The sequence below is a fragment of the Pseudoliparis swirei genome, chromosome 18 (genome assembly GCF_029220125.1).
Source record: "Pseudoliparis swirei isolate HS2019 ecotype Mariana Trench chromosome 18, NWPU_hadal_v1, whole genome shotgun sequence".
Classification (NCBI taxonomy): Eukaryota; Metazoa; Chordata; class Actinopteri; order Perciformes; family Liparidae; genus Pseudoliparis; species Pseudoliparis swirei.
Window position 1 is genome coordinate 27,175,194 of NC_079405.1, and position 21,410 is coordinate 27,196,603.

At 45.2% G+C, this 21,410-nt stretch overlaps 1 protein-coding gene across 1 annotated transcript in view; it reads left to right on the forward strand.

Moving 5' to 3' along the window:
- suclg2 (succinate-CoA ligase GDP-forming subunit beta) overlaps positions 1-21,410 on the forward strand; it is a 95,571-nt gene that overhangs the window by 37,938 nt on the left and 36,223 nt on the right. The window contains exons 6-9 of the mRNA XM_056438116.1: positions 609-698; positions 1,914-2,010; positions 14,445-14,606; positions 15,384-15,526. Of these exons, the coding sequence (XP_056294091.1) occupies positions 609-698; positions 1,914-2,010; positions 14,445-14,606; positions 15,384-15,526 (492 nt within the window). The remainder of the gene's footprint in view (positions 1-608; positions 699-1,913; positions 2,011-14,444; positions 14,607-15,383; positions 15,527-21,410) is intronic.

Below are 21,410 nucleotides of genomic sequence, written 5' to 3' on the forward strand. Positions count from 1 at the left end.
GGTCCATTTTTATCCAATTGGCATGCAACTAATGCCAACATGTTCATAATTCAATGCCCAATCTTGTGATATGCGAAGGTATGCGCTCTACCGAGTGCCCGTTCTAGTTTTAATATGCTTTATTGATGATAATGCACAGTATGATACACAGGGGTTAAAGAACAAGTATTTTCATTGTATGTGTACGTGTCAATAAGTTTACAATTGTAAAGATGAAAACGGGAAAGTAAAAGAGAAAAAAGAAAAATAAATAAATAAAATAACAATTCTAATAATAATGAATAATTAAAACACACACACACTGACCCACACCCCTCCCATGGCCTTCACATTTGTTCACGTAGTTTGCGTAGTACAGTATTGTAAAGTATTTAGGTTTATTACAGTTACAGATGGGTGTTTATATTACCGGTATGTGAAATAATGTGCGCACGCTTCTCACTGTTGAAGATTTGAGGGTCCGATGATCATGAATCCATCGGTTCAGCCTCGAGTCGCCCTCTTCTTCTGCAGTTTAATGTGAACATCCGCTTTGTGCCAGGGTTAAACAGCCCAGCGTTTGATCCCTTTCTCCCTTTTCCCTCTTCTCTTATTCACTCATCTTACAGGAAGTCATAGATATATTTGAAGGGGTGCGAGAGGACCAGGCACTTGGCATGGCGGCTAATTTGGGCTTCAAAGGACCTCTGCAGAGACAGGTAATGGGCGACGCTCAATGCACACACTCACACACACACACACACTCACACACATACGCACACAGATGTTTCCTCATTGACAAACAAACCAAACGTTAGCTATTATTAGGGTTTTTTTCCGGAGGTGTGATGACACGCGGCTCACATGCCAGGTGGTCTCTTGTCATCTCTCTGGCGGTGACGCACAGCTGAGGCTTCACTCGTGATGCCATTATGTCATACGACCTGCCTCACACTGATGTTTGTGAGGTGAGAGTCAAAACTCATCACAGACTATAATTTTGAGAACGGTGAAATAAAAAATGTATTTTATTTAAAGTTTATTTTATTCATTTATTTATTTTTACAAATCTTGCTCGGGAGAAATTGAGGTCGAGGAAGTAGAAGAGTCGCGAAACGCTGCCGAGTTCACATTCAGATGGAGCGTGGAGTTAATTTAAATGGCGTTTGTCTCTCGGCATCAGATAACTGATTTGTTTTCTCCTCCGCAGGCGCAAGATAAATCAGATTAGCTGCGAATCTTTAACACATGTAAGACATATAAATCAGCCGAGTGGATCAGCTGCTCGAGTCGGGGATGTTCTGAGCTTTGTGCGTGTCGTATTGTGTGCAAGGCTTTTTGAAAGCATTGGTTTTAAACAGGCAAGGAGAGGAATAGAAAGGGAACAGTAAAGTCGGTGTACTTCTCCATGGTTACACTGTTTGATTCAGAGATAATTACTGGTATTTTTGGGAGAGATTGAGTTTTAAAATCAAATTGGAATTTATAAAAAAATGCAATATTATATATTTATACATTTTATATATTATATATATATATAATTAAAAAATCTATATAATATATATATATTATTTATTTATTATATATATATTTAGAATATTTTTCTATTCATTATTTATAAACATATATATTAAAAAAAAATATATATAATATGTATATTTTATATATAAATATATATATATATATTCTGTATTAACATGTCCTTTTTGCCCGTTGTCACATCGTTTTGAGCAAAAAAGAGAGAGAAATATTTAATATTTCCTCCCAGAGACCTCCAGACATATTCATGCGATGCGAACTCGGGCAGCGTGTTTGTTGAAGGCGATCCGTCGTGTCTCGTGGCGCCTGTGTGGGAGGCGGAGCGGCCTTGGCGGGCGAGCCGGCTGCTCGGAGGCCGCACCGCCAGGTAATCTCTGTCCTGTGTCGTCCTCCAGGCGGCCGATCAGATCAAGAGGCTCTACGATCTGTTCCTGAAAGTCGACGCCACGCAAGTCGAAGTCAATCCGCTCGGAGAGACTCCCGAAGGGCAAGGTACCCCCCCCCCTGTGTGTGTGTGTGTGTGTGTGTGTGCTCTCATTGTGAACCTGTGTGTGTGCTCTTATTGTGGATCTGTGTGTGTGTGTGCTCTCAGTGTGGATCTCTGTGTGTGTGTGTGTGTGTGTGTGTGTGTGTGTGTGCATGCTCTCATTGTGGATCCGTTTGTGTTATAGTCCTCATTATGTGTGTCTATGTGTGTTATAGTCCTCATTGTTTGTGTGTGTGTGTGTTGGCCTCAGTCTGTGTGCCTCATGCATCATGTCTGCATGTATTTTCTTTCTTTTTGTTCTTCTTCCTGTTGTTAATTGCTCCCCAAATCATGTTGAACATCCACATTATTTTGACACTAAGAATAGAGACACACACACCTGTCTGTTAATCATAACTGTGCCGTACGTCTATCTCCTCGGGTCTGACTGCGTTGAAGGATGTGAAATGTGTTTGCAACACGTTGATGTCGGCGTGACTTTGTCTGGATTAAAATCCAAACGGCTTCAGGGAAACACAGATTTCCATATTCATCGCTCGCTGATGTTTGTTGACGAGTCCTAGTCGTTGATAATTAACTGAAGGCGTACAGTCTGTCATCAACGAGTAATGAGGAAGGCCAATGAGGGATTGGAACGAGTAGCCAGATACTCTATGAAAAAGAGATATATATATATATATATATATTTTTTTTTTTTTAAATATTTTATTTTATATATTTTTTTATTCTTGTGTGTTTGGTTTATTGGTGCTGCTACTGCTACGACAAATTTCCCCTTGGGGATTAATAAAGTATATATCTATCTATCTATATATTATTTATTTATTCATATATGTGTGTATATATATATATATTTGTATGTTTGTATATATGTGTATATATATTTACATATATATATGTGTATATATATTTATATAATTATATTTATATTAGTGCTGTAAAAAATAACGCGTTAACTCAGTTAATTCAATTACAGGTTTAACTAGTTTTTTTTTTTTTTACGCATTTAACGCATGCGCAGAATGAGCTTCCAATCCGTCTGTTGTTGGTCGTCGGGACGAAAAAAGTCACTTGCAAAATGAGCTTCCAATACACCACTTCAATCTGAACTCTGTCCGCTCTCATGCAGACGGTCTGTTCATCGGTAATGATCCTTCCGCAGGTTCACCTACGGAAACCTTGTTACGACTTTTACTTCCTGTAGATCAGGGTCTCAACACGTCGATCGCGACCTGCCAGTCGATCGCGGCGTAGTGTCGGTAGATCGCATGACATTAAAGAGATTGGCCCGCCCCCTGACATGTTCTCTAGAGCACGTCTTTGTTCTTTTATTAAGATAAACGTCTGTTGTTGATCGTATCTCCACAGCAGCATGTCATTTCTGTCTCTTCGCGTTGCGTTAACACTTATCGATCTCCGTCTCGCGCGCCGCAGAGCTCCGTCTTGCGCGCATCGGGACCGAGCAAAAAAAAGTCACTTGTCAATCTGTCCACCTTTAGATTGTATCATGGTGGAGTTAATGGTTGACAAACAAGAGAAAAATGCTCTGTTTAACCCTCCTGTTACCTTTACATTTACGAACATATTTTACCCTCGGGGTCAATTTGACCCCAGCAATTAAAACCTCCAGAAAATTATTAGAATTAATATTGCTTCCCAAGTTTAAGTGTGAGGTACTTTATGTTTGTTTGTTGACTACCTAAATAGCCCTTTAAATAAATAAAAAAGTTGATATTTCTGATATGTTTGACACAGTGAAAAACAGCCTGGGGTCAAATTGACCCCAAAGAACACCGACATTAAACATTGAATGGGGTCAAATTGACCCGAAAGGTAACAGGAGGGTTAAACATTCTGTTTAGGATGAAGATGTATTAATGTTCCATATGGAAGAAAACTGCTAAATAACTGCTGAGTTGCAGCACCATTGTATAGAAGAATGTATAAATGTATATATCCGTCTTTTGTCATAAATCTCTATGTTCTCACAAAATATACCGAGAATATCGGTAATATGTGATTAATCATGATTAATCCACAAAAACCTGTGATTAACCCGATTAAAAATGTTAATCGTTTCACAGCCCTAATTTATATATATTTACATACATATATATATATATATTGTTGTATATATATTGTTATATTTATAAATATATGTATATATGTTTTATATATTTATATATATGTTTTGTATTTTTATATATATATATAAATATATTAAGGTCTTTTAAGCTGAATGCTTAAATCTATTTCACATTTTGTATGTCTGGCCTTCAACGTGATTGAAATTACTAAATTGCTTATTGTTGCTTATGAAACCAGAAATTTATGATTTTCTACACTTTCTTTTTTTTCAAACCCAGCTACCTTTTTGTATCTTAAAATGAAAAGAAATATAAAACATAAAAACAACGTAATTGTTCCTTTCCTCCCTTTTGTGTCCCAAAGGAACAATTTTGTCTTTTAATCTTCTCGTTGTAAATCTTCCTTATTCTGATAATTAACACCACAAATTCTCAGGTACTCTAACCTGGAGAGACATGTTAAGTGTTTATGAATATAAAATAATGAGAGGAAATCAGCCTGTTACAAGTTGAGTATTGTATTTCACTTTAAATAATTATATCATATTGCGCAATCAAGCAAATGTTAAACACATTTTATCCCCTGTCTTTATAGAATTCTTTTTTACAGTCTTAAGAACAGCTGGAGGAGCTGATCCCAAACGGTGCGTTCAGGTCTCTCGGGGAGATTCAGCTCTCTATTCGGCTTCTTCTTTTGTATCGTCTGCAAAAAAAAAGAAAAAAGATGAGGACCCCAATTTCACCACAGCTGTTGCCGGAGCTTCAATTCCCGGGGTCAACGCCCACCTCAGATAAATGTTTTAGTCTTGCTTCCCGACGAATGAAAACACTCTAATATTCCCCCCAAAAAACGAGAGAAATGCTCACATTCCAGACCCACAGCCGAACACCACCCGAGTGGAGGCGAGCAGGTGAACGTTTCAAGCGCCCGTCATTCAGATGAGAAACACGCCGTCTACGCCGCCGCCGCCGCCGAGCGTTTTTTCCGGCTGCTTCCGTTGAACTCGCGCTGAACTTTTTCAGTTTTTCCCCCCAAAGAAAACGCGAGCGCTGGAAACCCGTATCCACGGCGACGCCTCCCACCGAGCCGCGGCGCCGCTTTGATGTTATTTAGTCTCCTCAAAGAACAGATACGTGTTCAAAGTGTGCTTTATCAAAGATTGACGAGAGGAGTTTGCTGTTTTCATGATTTCTTATGAATAAAAATGACTTCCTTTTTCAAAAGAAGAACGAATTTTCACTGAGGGGTTTGAGTTGTTCTCGTTTTTTCTGGCAGCAGGAAGAAGCTGTGACGGAGCTTTGTAGACGAGCTGCTCATTAATATCAACCGGTTCTTTTTTATGGCGGGGGGGGGGTTCAATTTGTTGGCGTCACCGGCAGAAAGGCACATTTCTCAAGGGTGGAACATGTGTGTATGTTGTTTTTGTCTCTTTTGGCAATATCCTAATTCATTATAAAGATGGACTTCAGTGATGTCACAAGACAGTCAAAGGACTCCGTGTGTGTGTGTGTGTTTCTCTTTTTGTGTACGGCACTCCCAAAGACGATTCCCATATTTTCATACGTGATATTTGTGTTTTTGTTGCACACTTGGACATATGACATCCAGGCGTGTATGGTTTTTGAATGGTTTATATCAACTCACGGAAACTGAAAGCACAGAAACAGAACACACTCAGCAACATCACTGCAGACTTGCAGGCTGTGGATCTATCTGGCTAACTACTTTATACATATACATACAAACAACACATTGGCTTACTCTATCACTCTAACTACTCCATTCACCCTGGCGACATTCTGCACGTTCACACAACTCTCATTCTCACAGGTTACAGGTGGTTACTACTGTTCCTCACTCGCTAGCATGACTGACGCACTATATACCCTTCGACACATCATCACATCACATTCACGCAACTCCGACATACATTCACATATTACATATTCGGATTACTGACGATGATCCCTGTCGCTACCTTTATATAGTTAATCACGTTTACTGACCTGAAAGCACAGAAACAGAACACACTCAGCAACATCACTGCAGACTTGCAGGCTGTGGATCTATCTGGCTAACTACTAGCGGAGGGTTTTCCCTCGCTTTCATCCAGAAGGACCCCTGAGCTGACCTGAGTGCCTGTACCATTGTTAACCCTTCACACACATGCATACACACACCAGGAGAATAATGACACAATTAACAATCAATAACAATACAAATACAATAAAATAAATATCAATGTCCAGTGTTACTGAGGGCCCCACACTCTCCCCTCCAAAATGAATGTCGACCCGACATTCCAGGTTTCCCAGAGTATTTCAATCTTCAACTGGTGAGTTATGGCAGTAGGCTCTATGAGAGTCAGCCTTTCAGGATACTTTCTGCATAACAGTCTTTGACATGACATTCATCTCTCGCTTATGTCATGGGTTAGCAGCAGACACCACTGGCCGGGTGATATCTGATGCGCTATTCCGCTAGTCTGGCGGCTATGTATCCTGGACTGAAAGGTTTTGACCTTATGTCCTACCCCATAACCCATCACACAGACCCACATGCAATACTGTATGTTTCACATATCCCTGTATTATTCTTCATGGTAAGTGGTCTGAGTTCTAGTACTCTCCTTATTGACACTCATGGACTTGTACACTGACCTATTAACTTCCTATTTCCTTTTAAGCGAAACACTTATGAACACGTGTCTCATATTACTCTTTCACAACAAACAAACCAAACGTGAAACTACAACCCTTTTTCTTCCATTACTTCTGTATGGATACGACTGATGGTTGACCTAGTCTGTTGTAAATTAGTGTTTTGGGTGGATTTCTTTGTCGTAAAGGATATTTTCTGGTGGAAGCTGGTGGCAACTCAGGATCACTCTCGTCTGCTCCCTCAGATGACGACCCTTGTCCAGCGTTGACCTCGTCTGCTCCATCAGATGACGACCTTTGTCCAGAGTTGACCTCGTCTGCTTCATCAGATGACGACACTTGTCCAGCTTCCCCTCTTTCGCCATGCTCCACCTCTGGTTCCATGCTGCCTTCATCATCTCTTACTGGACCCTCCTCTTCTTCGGCGGTTTGCTCCAGTTCTCTGACAGTGGCTTGTGGCTGGAATTCCTCTGCTTTTGCTCTCAGCTGGCTAACATGTTGAAGAGGTTCTGCTGGTCGTGTGATGATGACTCTCCAGTTATTCTCGTCCTCCGAGCTACTGTCAGAGTTTCTGTCCTTCTGTTTTTGCTGTTTTTTCTTCGTTATACCTGTGTTCGACTTCTTTTTTTTCATTTTCTCTTTCTCTTGTTTATCTTCTTCCACAGGCAGGAAGTCACAGGGCAGTAACAGATTTCTGTGCAGTACTCTGGTCCTTCCTGGGCCTCTCTCTGGCTGTACAACGTAGACAGGACTGTCCTTATGTTTCCTCTCGGTTATCACATGGATTCTCTCTTCCCAATATGATCTGAGTTTTCCTGGTCCTCCTCTGTCTTTGAAGTTTCGACCAGTACTCTACACCCTGGGTGTAGCTCGCCTCCATAAGCTTTTTGGTCATAGTGCTTCTTCGCTCTATTGTTCTCCTTCTGGACTGTCTGCGATGCTAGCCTGTATGCCTCCTGCATCCGCCTTCTCCACTTGCTTGCATATTCATTGTGAGAAGCCCCCTGGTCAGTTGGTTTCAGGCCAAACATCATGTCAACAGGAAGTCTAGGGTTCCTACCATAGAGAAGGTAGTATGGGGCATATCCTGTTGCTTCACTTCGTGTACAGTTATACGCATGCACAACCTTAGCTAAGGAGTTCTTCCAATCTGACTTTGCATCTTCTGTCAGATTTCTGAGCATAGAAAGGAGTGTTCGATTAAATCTCTCCACCTGACCGTTTCCAGCTGGATGGTAGGGTGTTGTGTGTGAACCTTGGATGCCACAGTATTCTTCGAGCTTGGAAAACAGTTTATTCTCAAATTCTCGGCCTTGGTCATGATGCAACTTGGCAGGAAATCCAAACTTGAGCACAAAGTCACCAAATATCTTTTCAGCGGCAGTTTTTGCTGACTTGTTGGTGCATGCGTATGCCTGCGCGTAACGCGTGAAGTGATCCATCACAACTAGGATATACTCATATCCTCCCTTACAGCTTTCCAGATGCAAGTAGTCAATTGAGACCATCTCAAAAGGGTAGGTAGTCACTATATTAACCAGTGGTGCTCTGGTTGGCTTTTTCGGTCTTTTCCGTTTGAGGCAGCTGCACACCTTGGTCACATAGTGCTCCACATCCTTTTGCATATGAGGCCAATAGAATCGATCTCGGATCAGACTGAGTGTTCGCTCCACGCCGAGGTGTCCCATTTCCTCATGTAGCTCCCTATAGATCAGTTGATGGAATGCTGCAGGTAACACTAGTTGCGCTCGAGACACTGACTTTCTGTACAAGATACCATCTTCATTGATGTACAGCTTGTTTTTCTCCCTCACTAGAAGAGAGATGTCATTGCATCTGTCTTTTCCTCCCAGATGAGGCCACTGTCCTTTGATGACATATTCTCTTACCTTGCCAATGACTGGATCATCCTCTTGTGTTTTCTTTAGGTTTTCAATGGATACTTCAGCCACTGGAGATGTTATTCGTTCTTTTTCTACTTCATTGCATGCTGCAGTGATAGTGACTGGACACATCCAGGGCTCATGCTCGTGGAATTCGAGTTGCAGTGCATCCGTGACTGTTGTTATCACCTCGGGCTCCATTTCCTGTGTGCATGTGTGGATGTATTGCTCCATGTCCAGCGGCATTCGCGACAAGCCGTCAGCGTCTCCATTGGCTTTTCCAGGCCGATATTTGATTGAGAACGGAAAGTCGGCTAATTCTGCAATCCACCTGTGTGTCGTGGCGTTCAGCTTTGCTGTTGTCAATACATAAGTTAAGGGATTATTGTCTGTGTAGACAACAAAAGAAGGTGCATAGTACAAGTAATCCCTAAACCTTTCACAGATTGCCCACTTCATGGCTAAGAACTCTAGCTTTCCAGAGTGAAGGTGGTAGTTAGTTTCTGGAGCGGTTAGTGTTCTTGACCCATAACCGATGACAACCAACTTGCCTTGCTGCCTCTGATAAAGTACTGCACCAAGCCCCTGCTGAGAAGCATCACAGTGTAACACAAATGGTTTCTCAAAGTCTGGGTAACCTAGCAGTGGTGGATGCAAAAGGTGCTCCAGAAGCTGGCAGAGCACTTCCTGATGTTGTTCTGTCCAGACGATAGGCTGGTTTGAGGAGTGCTGAGCTGACCTCTTAGTTTTCCCCTTGCTCCTGGTTGCTTTTGATCCTTGAACTTGACTACCTGGCATTTTCTCAGTAGACAGAAGATTGTACAGCGGCTTGGCGATGCGTGAAAAGTTTGGGATGTATGGCCGGTAGTACGACAGGAATCCTAACATTTTCCTCAAGTCGCCGACAGTCTCAGATCTGCGGTCTTTTAGTGCCTGTACTGGTGCTATTTCTGCTGGATCCATGCAATAGCCATCCTTTGACACAATCTTGCCTAAGAATCTCACCCTGTCTTTAAACACTTCACACTTTTTAGCTGTCAGTTTTACTCCATGTGCTTGATAACGACGCAGCACTTCTCTCAAATCTTGAAGATGTTCTTCAAAGGATTTGCTGTGGACAAGATTGTCATCCAAGTACGGCTGTGATGTTTCATCTCTGAGACCTGTAAGACATTCCTCCATACTGCGCTGGAATTCTGCTGGAGCTGAGGACAGGCCGAAAGGGATCCGTACCCACTCATATAAGCCCCATGGTGTAATAAAAGCAGTAAGCGGTCGACTACTCTCCTCCATGAAACCCTGATGGTAAGCCTTGCCTTGGTCCAGCACAGAGAACCACGCACTTCCACTCAGGCTGTTTAGCATGTCTTGTACTCTGGGAATAGGGTGCCGATCAGGAATCGATTTTTGATTCAGTTCCCGGTAATCTATGCACAAACGCAAACTTCCATCTTTCTTACGCACACAGACAATTGGTGAAGAGTATGGGGACCGGGAATTCTTTATCCATCCTCTATTCAGTAGATCCTCCAAATACTCCTTCACCTCCTTGTGAAGCGGTTTGGGTACAGAGATGTAGGTGCGTCTTACCGGAGTTGTGTCACTTAATCGGATTTTCAACTGCAGAGATGGGATACATCCCACATCACTGTCGTCCTTTGAGAATGCCACACATTCTTCCCGTAGCATTTGTCTAACTTGTTCCTGCTGGTCTGTAGTCAGGTGATCAACTGATACTGGAGGGTCCCATCCATCTTCTTTGACAGTGTTTCCCTGTCTGTGTTGTTCTTGGTGCTTCTCAGGAATGCTGTCTGATGTTGCCGTGATTCTCTGACAAGCTGTTCTGACTGTTAGCTCACTAGCATGAACTGGTTTTACATCCACTGGATATATAGCTTTGACTTGTTGCAGCTTTCCCAACACTGTGCGAGGGGAGAGAGTGATGTCTTGCTTGCTTCCATTAGTGACAGGGATAGCCACTCTTGACCAATTTCCTTTCTGCAGGCAGATGACAGTGTCAGTAATGTTCAAGCCCTCTGGCCACTTTGGGATCTCCTCAGCTTCAAAAAGAACTTCCTGTTTTGTATAGAGGGGACCTGTCCTAACACTACACTTCACCTCTCTGGTCTGACCTGCTGGAATCACTGTCTTGAGCCTCCCAAGCTTAACCACTCCTTCCCGGTCATTCTGGTCACGACTCTGTATCAGATGGATCAACACATCTGCTTTTTTACAGTCAATGGAGAAAGCTTCTTTTACCACAACAGGTGTCTGTTCTGGATGCTGCTCCATTCCACTCATTACAAGATGCTCGATTGCATTGTAGCCAATAATCGGTGGGTCTGCTACACCTGGCTGGTCCGAAACAAGCACTGGCACGAGTAGCTCTGGTTGAGGACCCTTACTTGATGCCAACTTGAACTTCAGCTCAACCCAGCCAGCAAAGGGATGGGTGTTTGATTTGCTCCTTTGCCAACAAGAGTCTCATCTTCATCCAAGAGTTCATTCATGCTCCGTAGCCGGATATGTGGGAGACAGCATTTCCTCCAACTTTCGTTGATAATCGTGACTTGTGAACCTGTGTCCCACAGTGCTCGTGTTGCTACTCCCTCAAAGAAACAGTCCACCATACACTTTCTTCCAATAAGGGCCTTCAGCTTGGCTTGGCGACGTAGTGAGAGATGGCTAGCATAGGTAGCACCAACTGTCTGTTCAGTCTTCCCACTTTTCTCCGACTCCGCCTCCAGCTGCCTGATACGGTCACACAACAGCTCGTGCATCTTTTCATCTGGATCTATGTGGCTTGGAGCTAATGCTTCTGGGGGTGAGACTGTTTGGATCGTCACATTTAAGCGGTCAAATTTCCTATCTGCTCTACAGCCTCTGGAAAGGTGCCCTGTCTGACCACACTTAAAGCAGTGTTCACACTGATCACCTGTTCCCTGCTCCTGACACGCTCTACATCCTCTCTTCGTAGTACCTCTGACGTGGCGTTTGGGCCATTGGGAGTTAGTTAGGCTTTTCTTCATTTCTGCCATTTCTTCCCTCAGCAATCTGACTGTTTCATACAGTTCTGAGTCTCTTGGACTGGTGACAGCAGGTGTTTTATAATACTTCGGCTTCACAACCTCTGCAGACTGATCCTGAAACCCAACTCTAGCTTTGACTGCACCCTGATGCTGAGGACTGGGCTGCATTTCTGTCCGTAGTTCATTCACTTTTGGTGATTTACTGCTACTGCTCCTACTTTGCTTCGACTGTCTCTCGAGTTCTACACTAGCTGCTTCGTTCATCCTGTCAATGAGTATTTCATCTGTCACTCTCTGTTCATCAAGATAAGGCTTAAGCTGAAACTTGATGTGGTCGCTTAACAACCCAGTACTAACTGACCTCAAGAATTTCTTCTGGATAAGCTCAGGACTGTATTGTTCATCTGACTCTCCCTCTCTCGAAGCAAGTAAAAGTCTTTCTTTCAACTCAATGGCTCTAAAGAGGAAGTTTTGAGGGGACTCACGACTCTCTTGTGTTATATTTACTAGCCTGTGGTATAGGTCAGTTGAGCTTTCCTCTTTAAAGTGCCCCTTTAAAATGGATTTCAACTGTGGCAGGGTGAGGTCACTTTTAATCTCAAGCATATCTCGAATACTCAAACCCGGACTGATTGATTTGATCACAGCCTCCATGACTTCAGCCTCACTGTGTCCTCCGCGGAGACCTTTATCAAACTGGTGCGTCAGATTTGTGTATGAGAGTCTGTCTTTCTGTCCTTTTTCCCCAATCTGGCCACAGATCTTGAACTCTCTCCTAATGGTTACTTCTGGTGGTCTGTTCACAGGAGAAAATAACACATTTGACGAAGCAGGACCTGATCTTGGAGGTGTCCCTCATTCTGTCGCTCAGCCTCCTAACTTCATCATGTAGAGCTTCACTAGAAAGCTGGAGCTGTGAATATTTTTCAGCCAAACTCACTTCATCAGTTACTTTCTGACTGTCTGATCCTGTATTTTCTGTACTTTCCTTTGTTTCTGTGCTTTCAGTATTTCCATTTATCTGATCAACTGTTTCCAACATTGTCCTTAGGAAATGCCTTGCACTTTCCTGATCTTCGTCATTAATGACATCATCCATAGATTTGTTTATTTGTCTGATTAATGCTTGTCTTGTTATGACATTACCACTTTTGATTTTAGCTTCTTGACACACCTCTTTGAGCTGACTCAGCTGCATCAACCACAGTCTCTGCGACACGGTCTCTGCCAACTCCTCAAGCTCCATGGTGTCTGATGAAGCCGCGCCCCCTTAGCTGCGCGCGGACGTCTCCGTCAAATCCCGCTCCTTGTCACAATGAGCCCGACGTTAATCATCCCAGCGGTGCCTCCAATATTTGTTGCACACTTGGACATATGACATCCAGGCGTGTATGGTTTTTGAATGGTTTATATCAACTCACGGAAACTGAAAGCACAGAAACAGAACACACTCAGCAACATCACTGCAGACTTGCAGGCTGTGGATCTATCTGGCTAACTACTTTATACATATACATACAAACAACACATTGGCTTACACTATCACTCTCACTACTCCATTCACCCTGGCGACATTCTGCACGTTCACACAACTCTCATTCTCACAGGTTACAGGTGGTTACTACTGTTCCTCACTCGCTAGCATGACTCTGACGCACTATATACCCTTCGACACATCATCACATCACATTCACGCAACTCCGACATACATTCACATATTACATATTACATATTCGGATGACTGACGACGATCCCTGTCGCTACCTTTATATAGTTAATCACGTTTACTGACCTGAAAGCACAGAAACAGAACACACTCAGCAACATCACTGCAGACTTGCAGGCTGTGGATCTATCTGGCTAACTACTAGCGGAAGGTTTTCCCTCGCTTTCATCCAGAAGGACCCCTGAGCTGACCTGAGTGCCTTTACCATTGTTAACCCTTCACACACATGCATACACACACCAGGAGAATAATGACACAATTACCAATCAATAACAATACAAATACAATAAAATAAATATCAATGTCCAGTGTTACTGAGGGCCCCACATTTTCAATGGTGGAGAAGTTTACTAATAACAGATTCTTATTTGCCGAGTTGAGCTCCAGCGTCCCGTTAGCTTAGCGTAGCACAAAGACAGGAGGTCGGGGGGGGAAACGGGTGCAGCTGTACGCGGGCTGGAGTATTTCTTCGTCAGGCACCTTGATTTCCTCACACCAATAACACAGCAACGTGCTTTTACATGTGTGTTTTCTGCATGAATTATACAAGATGTGATTCATACGGTGGTGAACTTTACAGTTGCAGGTGGACTCGTTTTTTATGCTAAGCTAAGCTAACCCACTGTTGACTGCAGATACATATCTATGTACATATATTTATATTTACTGTACAGACAATAGATGACGGCGTTCTCGTTCTTCTCATCTCTACGAGCTTTTCCAAAATGTGGAACTGTTACTTAAAGAGACAGTAACCGTTTAAATGTTGAAGTCCCTTTCTTCAGGTGGCGTCGTGAGCGTGCGCCGGCCTCTTTGAAGCGTACTCTCTGTGAAGTGTGAAGGAAATGTCCGTTCACTCGGAGTCAAGAACACAACCTCCGAGATCATTAGGACCAGGACGCCGAGGCGACGCCCCTCGGCTCATTCATCTCAGTTTTATTACGTCTGAAGTCGTCCTCCTCCTCTTTGCCTTTTCCCTCTTTGTGCTTCCTTCCGCTGCGTCTCCTCATCCCTAACCCGGTCCCTCTCGTCTCCTCCTCCTCTTTCCTCCAGTGGTTTGCTTCGACGCGAAGATCAGCTTCGACGACAACGCCGAGTTCCGCCAGAAGGCGGTGTTCGCCATGGACGACGAGTCGGAGAGCGACCCCACGGAGACGGCGGCGGCCAAGTGGAACCTCAAATACATCGGGCTGGACGGAAACATCGCCTGCTTTGGTATGGAAACCCCAAGAACTGAACACACACACGATGAAAGGAATTCTCCGAACGTCTCCCGGCTTTCACGCTTCGCAATAAAGTGGAGAAAAGCTCGGCCGCGGTTTTAAAACGTACGTCAAAGTAAAGGCGTCCTCGGCGCTCCGGGAGGAACGCTTCCCGTACCCGACGCCTTTCTAATTAGCCGTAATCCGCCCAGAAAGTCTCCGGCGAGCCGGATTGTTAGCGTTCTCATTAAAGGGCCCCGCTCCCGTCGTAAATCAAAGCTTTTTTACAGCGTGCAGCGGCACTAACAGGTGCCAGTAGGTAGCCTCGTAAACACATTAGATGTCTGTTAGCACTACCCCCCCCCCCCCTGCAGCTTTTTAAGGCCCTGCAGCTTCCTCGAGAGCTCCGTGAGCCACCAGAGTGACAGCTGCTGGAGCACATTGACCTTTTTTTTATTGAGAGCTGCAGAAGACTGAAAGAGAATTAAGAAAGAGGTTGTTTGTTTTTCGCACTCGGCTCTTGCGCAACTCGATGACGACGAAGGTCGGAAGACAACAAAGTGTCGCCGAGCCGCGATTCATCAACGCGCTTTTCCTCTGAAGTCTTCATCAAATGTTCTCCGTGTTGCTCGAGGCGTTTAGATTTCCTGTTTTAGAGGATTTCCAACTCTTTTTTTTTTTAACGCGTTGACATCTTTTTGACATTTTTCTTTTACCGCCGGATTTCCCTTTTCGGTGAATTCTTACTCGACATCCATTGGACTGACTTTTTGTTGTTTTGTTTCTCCAGTGAACGGAGCCGGTCTGGCCATGGCCACGTGTGACATCATTGACCTGCACGGGGGGAAGCCGGCCAACTTCCTGGACCTGGGGGGAGGAGTCCAGGAGAGGCAGGTGTACGAGGCGTTCAAGCTCCTGACCGCCGACCCGAAGGTAGGAGCGAACGTTTTTATGTCCCTCCTCCTCCTCCTCCTCCTCCTCCTCCTCACTCTGCCTGTTCAGCCTCCTCGTCCTCTTCCTCACTCTGCCTGTTCCTCCTCTCCCTCCATCTCCTCCTCTTCCTCCTCAGCCGTCTGTCCCTCCTGCTGCTGCGTATGGAAATGGCGACGTGGCGCTCCTCCCTAACAGGAGAAGAAGTAGAATGGGGTTGACATTAAGCCGGGTTGGAGGCGCCATTAGCATTTCAACCGGGAGAGAGAGAGGGGGGAGGGAGAGAGGGAGAGAGAGAGAGAGAGAGAAGCTCTGATCTGTGGAGGGAATGTTAATCATTTCACAATAAGAGTGCGACAGAGAGCAGATCATTTGCATTTTTCTTTTTTTCTTTTTCATTTCACCAATTACCACTCCTAAACTCGAAAATATGAGCCGAATTTGAAATTTAAATCATTCCCCAGGCTCAGAGGGAATATGGTACGGCAACAATTATTGTTTACCAGGTGTCAATAATTTATGGACAGAGCGTTGTTCTGCTCATTTGCCTTTTGCCTTTCTTTTATTTTTTTACATATCGAGGCAATCGGCGCTCGGCCCTCCTCGGCCCCTCGGTGCCTGAGGACGCGGCCCCTGTGTGTCTCAGACACATGGATCTCGCATCATTATCCTTCCACCTGTGTTCTGAAGCCATATTCTTGTGAGGATGCTCATTTCCATCGAGTTCGGCAGGGAAAGAGACATCAATGTTTTTCCCGCCGCATACGTGAAGGAATAAGCGACTGTGTCCGCCGCTGTGGCTTTCCACGTTGAAAGATTTGAATGTTTCGTACGCGCCGCGGCGGGAAATGACTAAAGTGCATCGGGCGGCCACGGGGTCGGACGAGTCCCGCTCTAATGACGCCGAAAACAGGTATTTCCTTTTCTCAAAGCCGCAGATGCTTCTTCTGCTTTTGTCTCCCTCCATCTTTCTCTCCCTCTCTCCCTCTCTCCACTTTCCCTTTGATGTCTCGGGCTCATTGTGATGAGAGGAGTGGAAGTGAGTAGCAGAAACTCGAGATGACAAAGCCTCCTCCTCCTCCTTCTCCTCGTTTGATTCCTTTCTCCAGTGCTCTACCCTCGCAGCGTTTATTACCTTTAACATTATTGTAATTTTGCGAGAGAGAAACCGATGAAGTGAGCTCGACGCGGGGAACAAATGTGTGTGTGTGTGTGTGTGTGTGTGTGTGTGTGCGTGTGCGTGTGTTCGTGTTCTCAATTTGTAATGCCGGAGCTCACCTGTGTGAGCGAGTGCGTAATCTTTAGTTTTTCTCTCTGGATTATTCTGATGCTTCGGCCCCCGTTGCCACTTTAACCACTTTTCCTTCTCCTGAGGTGTCCTCTCTCCGTCCTCTCCCTCTCTCCGTCCTTTCCCTCTCTCCATCCTCTCTCCGTCCTCTCCCTCTCTCCATCCTCTCCCTCTCTCCATCCTCCCCCTCTCTCCATTTTATAAACCGTGAGAGCACACAAATCATATTTTACCCATTTATTTAGATTTTTGAGGGTGATGAAAGCATAAGATATCACGACAAACAAAGCTTTATCTGAAAAAACTCATTAATGTATTATTATTATCATTATTATTTATTTAACCAGGTGAGTCCCATTGAGATTTAAAAAAATCTCTTTTTCGAGGGCGACCTGGACGAGACGAGTTAAAAGAAACTAAAAGTTAAGACACCGTGACATCACGGAGTTAAGTTAAGTAACATTGACATTTTTGGAAACCTGCCTCCGTTGCTTTCATTTTATATTTAAAAGCATTAAGTATTAAAAGCTTTAAATCTAAAAAAACAACATATCACATCCTATTCCCACACATCCGTTTCCTATGAAAGAGTCTTCACCGGTGTTGCTCTACTTCCATGGTGATGCGTACCTGACCCTTCACCCCGCCTGTCTGCCATCGCTCTACTTCTTCCGCTCCTTCTCCCACTCCGTTCTCTCAGTCTCTCTCCTTTCATCCGGCTAAATCCTGTTAAAGCCAAAGTGAGGAGCTTCTCTTTCCCCTCAGCGTCATGCCTTCTAGCCAAATCCCTCAAGAGCCCCCGGCACTGCCTCTTTCTGTGTGTGTGTGTGTGTGTGTGTGTGTGCATGTGCTCTTTGTGTGTGTGCATGTGCCCTGTGTGTGTGTGTTCAATGTTTGTCTGTGTGCTCATTGTGTGTGTGGATGTGCTCAGTGTGTGTGTGTGTGCGTGTGCTCATTGTGTGTGTGTGCTCATTGTGTGTGTGTGTGTGTGTGTGTGCTCATTGTGTGTGTGCATGTGCTCAGTGTGTGTGCGTGTGCTCCTGTATTCGTGCTGCACAGGGAACAGCCTGAATGGACCCCTCATGTCACTCGGCTTCACCCTCAGGTGCTACAGCACCGCTCATTCAAATAAGTGCAAATACAAACTCGTGTTGTACTCAGCCGACACACTGGGGGGCTGCCATGTGGAGGAGGAGGAGGAGGAGGAGGAGAAGGATATTTAGTTTTGTGAGTCCGCGGTGGGACCTCTGGACCTCTTTGACTCGGATGCATTGGACGTCGCTGCAGCGACACGATGGGAGGAAGCCCACGCGGCGCGGTAGTCCTTGAACCGTAATCGGTCCGGGTGTAATACGGACACACACTCTTTATGTAACGTGTGTGTGTTTGAGTACACATCTCGTGTGCGTGTTTATATTTCAAGGCTGTGCATTGAAAGTCTCGGAGGCGCAGGGCAAAAGTTGAAACGCTCTGTTGTCTCGGTGCATTTTTTTTATTAATTATTTCCGCTCCTCGTGTATTTCTTCATCCCAGAATGTTACTGACGAAGCAACAGGTTGAGATGTTGAATCTCATAACGTCTTCATTTATATTGTATGAACAATCCTGGAGGGGCCGCGCAGCCTAAAGCGACAGCAGGTGCATCTCTGATGGGCAGAGCGGGGGAGGGGAAGAGGGGGGGGGGGCATAAAGACGTCAGCAGGCGATTGGAAACATCCACAAACTATGTCGACGCTTTGCATGTTTAGTTTTTTGTAACATTGGATACACGATTCATCTCGTTTGCGTTGGCTTGTTTGTCTGTTGTTGTTGTTGTAATAGATTTGTTTTCCGACGTCGTTAAATAAATGCAATATACAGATTTCCATCTCTGAAACCTTTTAATTTAATTGCTTTTCTCTTTAGTTGTTTTACATTCCACGTCATTGGTTGTCAGCACAGTTTGGTTGAATCGATTCGGGTAGGGCATATCGGCCCGATCGATACGCATGTCGGCCCGATCGATACACATATCGGCCCGATCAATACACATATCAGCCTGATCAATACACATATCAGCCTGATCAATATACATATCTGCCTGATCGATACGCATATCGGCCCGAACGATACGCATATCGGCCCGATCGATACGCGTATCGGCCTGATCGATTCGCATATCAGCCCGATCGATACGCATATCGGCCCGATCGATACGCATATCAGCCCGATCGATACGCATATCGGCCCGATCGATACGCATATCAGCCTGATCGATACACATATCGGCCTGATCGATACGCATATCAACCCGATCGATACGCATATCGGCCCGATCGATACGCATATCAGCCCGAACGATACGCATATCGGCCTGATCGATTCGCATATCAGCCCGATCGATACGCATATCGGCCTGATCGATACGCATATCGGCCTGATCGATACGCATATCGGCCTGATCGATACGCATATCGGCCTGATCGATACGCATATCGGCCTGATCGATACGCATATCGGCCTGATCGATACGCATATCGGCCCGATCGATACGCATATCGGCCCGATCGATGCGCATATCGGCCCGATCGATGCGCATATCGGCCCGATCGATGCGCATATCGGCCCGATCGATACGCATATCGGCCTGATCAATACACATACGTATCTTCGTACTCAAACGGGGCTAAACCCTGACAGGCCGTCAGCTGTGTGCCGGCCAATCAGGAAGAGGGGGGCGGAGTCTCGGTCTTTGGCACATCTGATGTAGATAGAAACAAAAGATGTCTTTAACGTGGTTCAGCATCAGATGCATTCAGGCAATCATCTTCAATAAGAGTTAATGAACCAGATATTGATCAGAAGACAAATACATAATCTAATTTAGCATCTCTAGTTGGTTTACACACTTTTCACTACATTGACTTCATCTTCACCTTAAAGTTATTACCGGTCATTAAGCAGATTTAATAACTTTTGGCTGCGGTGTAAATATAAACATATATTTTTGAGTTTTCAATAGCTGAACAAATTCGATTACATGACTGAAAAAATAATTAGGCCTGTTATTTTAGCCTTTCAAATATGAGTATTTATGCAGCCGGCGTGGTCATTGTCTTCCGGGGGGAGTGATTACCCTTCTTTTTTAATAAAGAAGTGTTTTCAGTTAATCTGAATGTGTGTGTGTGTGTGTGTGTGTGTGTGTGTGTGTGTGTGTGTGTGTGTGTGTGTGTGTGTGTGTGTGTGTGTGTGTGTGTGTGTGTGTGTGTGTGTGTGTGTGTGTGTGTGTGTGTGTGTGTGTGTGTGTGTGTGTGTGTGTGTGTGTGTGTGTGTGTGTGTGTGTGTGTGTGTGGCAGCTGGCTTGGTAAAGAGGAGTTTCTAATGCACACAGAGGAAGCTTCAGTCCGTGAATGAGACAGTAAGTGGAATGCATTTTAATCCTTTTATGTGTCCTCCGGGCTGCTGGCGAGCGACATAACTCTCGTTTGAATGGGCGTCGCTCGGCGCCGCTCTGATGGCAGGCGGTGCCGGAGCCAGCCGGGTCCAATGGACCCTCTGAGGCGTGAAGTCACAAAGACTCCGGGCTGGAAGCGGAGTTAATAATGTGTGATGGAGAGATGTTAATTCATCCATAAGTAGAGAGAAGAAGAAGAGAGAGGTGCTCAGAGGATCCTAAAACGTCCCCCATCAGCCTATAGCAGCATCTCTAGGGGCGGGACCAGGTGACCCTGATTCAGCCCGAACTATAAGACTATTAGAGAAAAGTCGTAAGTCTCCTCCTACATGAGGCGACTGTCTGCCTCCCGGACTGAAGGTGGAAGCTGGTTCCATAGAGGAGGAGAGAGGTGCTCAGTGGATCCTAAAACAGCCCATCAGCCTCCAGCAGCGTCTCCAGAGGACCAATGGACGCACGTGTTGGGAATTTGGGCCCCAAAACGAATGCACACTCTGCACTCCAGGAGGTCAACGTCACGCGCGAAGGACAACATGCGGGTCGTCGCAATCCGTCCGCCGTCCCCTCGTTCCTCATGCTGAGGTTAATTTGAGGAAGTGAACTGTCCAGAGACGCCGAGCTGCTGACTCGTCGCATCGATTCGCCCTTCAGGGAACCGACGCCGCCGCGTCTCCTTCTCCATCCGGGGCGCGGACGCCACGACTCCCTCTTCTTAACGACTCGTGTCATTTTTCCCGCCGGCCCATCGGCCGACAACTCTGTTACTTAACCGTCATGTATGCATAAGGACTATGGATTGCTCATGTATTGACTTCATTCCAGCACCTTGTCCTGGCACCACTTTGTCCCCTGTTGATGTGTGACACACAACACACACACACACACACATGGAAAGAGAGAGAGAAAGAAAGAGAGACAACTCCCATGGGCATGTCTGATCGAGCTTTCTCCCGTCTGCCATTCCTCATCTGTTGGAAATCAATAGAGGATCTGGGATTGCAGTTCCGGCTAATCGAGCTCCGCTCTGCCCGTTCTCTTATTGCTGCCAGCAGCGATTTGTCATCGCAGCACCTGGTTCACACCACGGGGGGGCCGCCCATCAGATGGGGGGGGTGACGGAGCGACCTTGTGAAGTTGAGCTCTCGGAGAGGAAGGGCACGGCGCCA